This window comes from Phalaenopsis equestris, unplaced genomic scaffold (genome assembly GCF_001263595.1).
Source record: "Phalaenopsis equestris unplaced genomic scaffold, ASM126359v1 Scaffold000427, whole genome shotgun sequence".
In the NCBI taxonomy this organism is placed as follows: Eukaryota; Viridiplantae; Streptophyta; class Magnoliopsida; order Asparagales; family Orchidaceae; genus Phalaenopsis; species Phalaenopsis equestris.
The window spans coordinates 111,569-115,749 of record NW_018164868.1 but is presented as its reverse complement, the minus strand read 5'-3'; the positions used below and the strand labels follow the sequence as shown (position 1 = coordinate 115,749).

The following is a 4,181-nucleotide window of genomic DNA, read 5'->3' as shown; positions in this document are numbered from 1 at the left end:
ACAAACTCCCATTGCGGGTTCCTTGTTCAAGATTGTGGAGCTACCTGTCAGATTATGATATAAATATTTTCTCCTTGACAACCTAGCCACATCTTGACAACAAAAGTCCCACTCAAAGGGAGTAATGACTAGCAGTCAGACCAGGGGAGCCGACCAACTGAAGGCCCATAGCCTGGCCAACCAGAGGTCCATAAGTCTGACTGACCGAAGGCCCTCAAACAAACCATTCAAAAGCTCTTAGTCTTAAACGATTGAAGGATGTGATAGTCAAGTCAAAGATAATTTTAAAATTTTATTTATCTATTCATTTATTTATTCATGCATTTATTTATGACCAAAATATTCTATGATGTTCTTATTTCAAACAGGGTAAGCAGGTAATTGTATATTTTACACTATCAGGATCTTTAAATAGGAGGTAATTTCTACTAGAAAAGTCTAATAAATTATTTAAACTGATCTTATATATCTCTCTCTCTCTCTCACACACACACGCGCGCACACGCACACGCGCGCGCTCACTCTCTCGCACGCTGTATTTCCTGAGTGTGTTTCACTGAATAATCTTTACTTCAACAATCAATATTGCGTACAACTCAAAATAAATTTAATGATATCGAAATACAACCAAGTAAAATTCAATCAGAACATGATAATCAAAATTTTCCTTTTTTCCGATCCAAATGTTTTTATTGTCTTTTAGCACAAAAGATAAGCCAAAAAAAAGAGTACTGAAAACCCGCAAGTCCGGCTTTGCAGAGTTCGCCGACACTCAATATTAATATATATAAAACAAACCGTTTTAAACTTATTTTCTTCAATAAACAAATTCAAAGTTAAGAGACATTCTAGCACCAGCTAATCCATAAAACTGCCGTTGGTCAACCATACTTTTTTTTTCCAAGATGGTTTCTATATTTCAAATGTATAACCAAGAGCCGGAATTTATGTTATAGAAATAAATCGGGGGGCCCCTTTCACATCCTATTACGACTCATACTCATTATTATTATCATTATTTTGTAAGATTGAATACAGAGAAGCTCTAAAATATTAGTTAAAAAGCTCAACATCGGTCTCAGTCTGAATGAATAGCCTTAATGAACTTGCTCTGAAAGGTATTGAAACAACTGTTTCCTGCAAGCAGCCATTAACCGAGTTAGCGATAGGAAAGTAATTGTTTTTTATTTATCAGCAACCTTATGAATATTTATTAATGGAAAAAGAAACTGGTTAAGTTGACCATGCCTTGGAGGATAACGGGTATAACTTATTTAATCAAGCAGATTTATGCGCTGGGTGAGATTTGATTTATAGGAAGTCAGTGAGGGAAGCTCAGTTGGCCTGCGAACGAAGTAACTCAAGCTAAGCACATATTGTTCGAACTCAGAATTTGTATGATAAAAGTTTGAGCTTTTAGGAATATGTTAATGCTGGAGCTCATTTAAGTTCAATTCAAGCCAGAATCATGAAGGAATGATCGAGCTTATTAACAAACAAACAAGTCATAATAAAGCATTACTCGAGTTTTATACAAACAACTTATTTGAAAGAATAAATGAGTTATATCAAATAAAGCTTGTTAAGCCTAAGATATTTGACCGAGTTAGTTAATATGTAATCATGCCTTAATTGAACTTCTTAACTAGTTTATTCAAAAGTTATGAATGATATTGTTCGTGAACATAAATAAATCATACAATAATTTTTTCAAGCTATTATTCATTTAGCAACCGAGTAGTTATGAAAGAGTTCAAGCTCGTTTAATTAACCAATCAAATAATTATGAATGAGTTCTAATCAAGGCGAGCCACGAATACTTTGTTGGATGTTCTATTCATTTACAACCCCAGAGCTCCATAAATTAATGAGATAAATTTATACTAACAATAAATATTTACTCTAAATATTTTAAAATTTTAGTGATTAAGTACATAATTATTAAATCTAAATGAAAATCATTTATCTTTTATATAGATATATATATTTTTTGCTATTTCTTCTAATTTATCAATTACTATCTCACCGGTTCAAACACATAATATTGAGGAGAAAGTCAATAGCTTAAATCTTAAATTTCAGCTAAGGATAAGTCAAACTCGACTCATGTAGGCTCCTAATAACAGATCATCAATTGCCAAGAGGTTGACAAATTTCAGTGCCAAGTCAGTAATTTAAATATGTGGTAAACATACCGGAAGGTTGTCTTTTGACTAAGAGGCATGAAGAAGTGCAAATGGATCGAGAAAAGCTACGTAATTTAGGAGGAAATCTTATTTTTGTAGCCCGTATTTGTCAATTGGAGGAAAGAGAGGGGAGGCAGAGAAAGAGCGTGTCCCCCCTGTCTCTTATCATATTGGCTTGTTACAAATACATGCCTCTCCTTCCGATAGATCGTAGTCGTTGTCCGGATGTAGCTTGTGTCTGGACTCCAGATGTAATATTTTGAATCGTGCATCAAAAAGTATGACTCACAACAAGATGAATATGAAACAGTTAGACGGCTTGACTCAAAATTAAAATTATTGATTCTAATAATATTTAGAATTGGGTGAAAATCATTCTTAAGTTCTATGGTGAAGGCAAAAGTCAACTTTATTGGGTTTAATTAAACTGCATCGGCTTAAATTTTGAATAAGATGAAATAATATATTTTTTTAATTTTGTAAGGAGTGATCAACCCAAAAGTTTGCCAAGCTGGCATTCATGCTATCTTATGTGATGGGAGAGTTAGGGCCGCAAATTTGTTAGATTGACCCAAACTGTAGTTTGCTTCAACTTGAGCTTGATTGGCAAATTTATGTTGGAGCTCCTGATTGAGCTCAATTCTTTTTGGCAATTATGTTAACTTAAGTGCCGGCTCATAAATTATAATATTGACCAAGGTTGAGTAATTTGGGCCGGACATTGAATAAGAAGAAGAATATGTTCAAGATTCAATGATTTAGTTGAGATTGAATCAAAGTTGAACCAGATGATATAATAAATATTCAGATTATTTTAATAAGATTTATAATATAATAAGAATATATTATTATTTTAATCGATTCAATAAATAATATTTTATTTTAATATAAATCACTTTTGAATATTTTGAAAAATATTAAAAATCAAAATTTCAAGACGTAATAATTTATTCATTTTTTTATTTAAATATCGTATTGCTAGCCATCCAATCAAAATCAAGGGATTTAAATTGGACAATAAATATTCAATCAATTTCTTAAAAATTAGATCGGTTCATCCGTTCACTGGTTCAACCCTTGTTATGATTGATTAAATCCTATTTTTGTGAAAAAATGATTTTGAGCTTGGGCTGAACCCGTCAAATGACTGATTCATTTGATCCATTCATTAAGACCATGATAACGAGACATTTGCTTTTTTTTTTGCATTGCTCAGATTAATTTTGAAATTAGCCTTGCAAAATTAATAGTTGACTTTTCAAAAAATAAGAAAAAAATATTGGGCCATTTACATACATTCCACCTAATTCCTATGTATTTACATTTCTAACACTAAAATGTTGCTTTTTTATTTCTATACCATCCAAATCTTTTATTTAACATAAGAAAATACTGCTATTTTAACTTGTAATAGTCAAATATACTTTTTTTTATACAATGATAAGGTAGTATATATATGTGCTTGGGTAAAAATTAAATATTTAGTTGTTAGATGTGTACATACATAGGAACTCAGTGGTCTATTGGTAAATCCAAGAAATTAAGCCGTTAAAAATCGAAAATTTACGTTCATACCACTAAATTCCTATGCAAATATTACCTAAACTTCAATTTTTTTAAATTAAATTATTAATATTTTTGATGTGACAAGAAAAATTTTAGTGATATAAATAAAAAAAAAAAAGATAGAATTTAAATATTAGATATATAAAAAGACAGAAATTGGGTGGTATTTATGTAAATACCCTTAAAAAATAATCTTATGGTAGAAGAAACCAATCAATATACAAAGTTTGCGCGATTGTCGGCGCAAATTCAATTAATGAAAATTAAAAGAAAGAAATAAATTTCTACGCCTTCGGTTAATTCTACAGTTATGAGTTATGACTATTTTCCATCCCATGACATGAGAGAGAACCGTCATGGCATGCGACAATAGTCAGCAAGATGAGCTAACGAAGCAAAGCCGCCTCGGCCCGGTCCGGCCCGGCCTCA

The 4,181-nt window shown here is 31.6% G+C and overlaps 1 protein-coding gene across 1 annotated transcript in view; it reads right to left on the bottom strand.

Annotated features, from left to right (window-relative positions):
• Positions 1-1,053: 1,053 nt before the first annotated feature.
• The window catches only part of LOC110027364 (phospholipase A1-Ibeta2, chloroplastic-like), a 4,941-nt gene continuing 1,813 nt past the window's right edge, over positions 1,054-4,181 (bottom strand). Inside the window, exon 2 of the mRNA XM_020728757.1 lies at positions 1,054-1,137. Coding sequence (XP_020584416.1) covers positions 1,054-1,137 — 84 coding nt within the window. The remainder of the gene's footprint in view (positions 1,138-4,181) is intronic.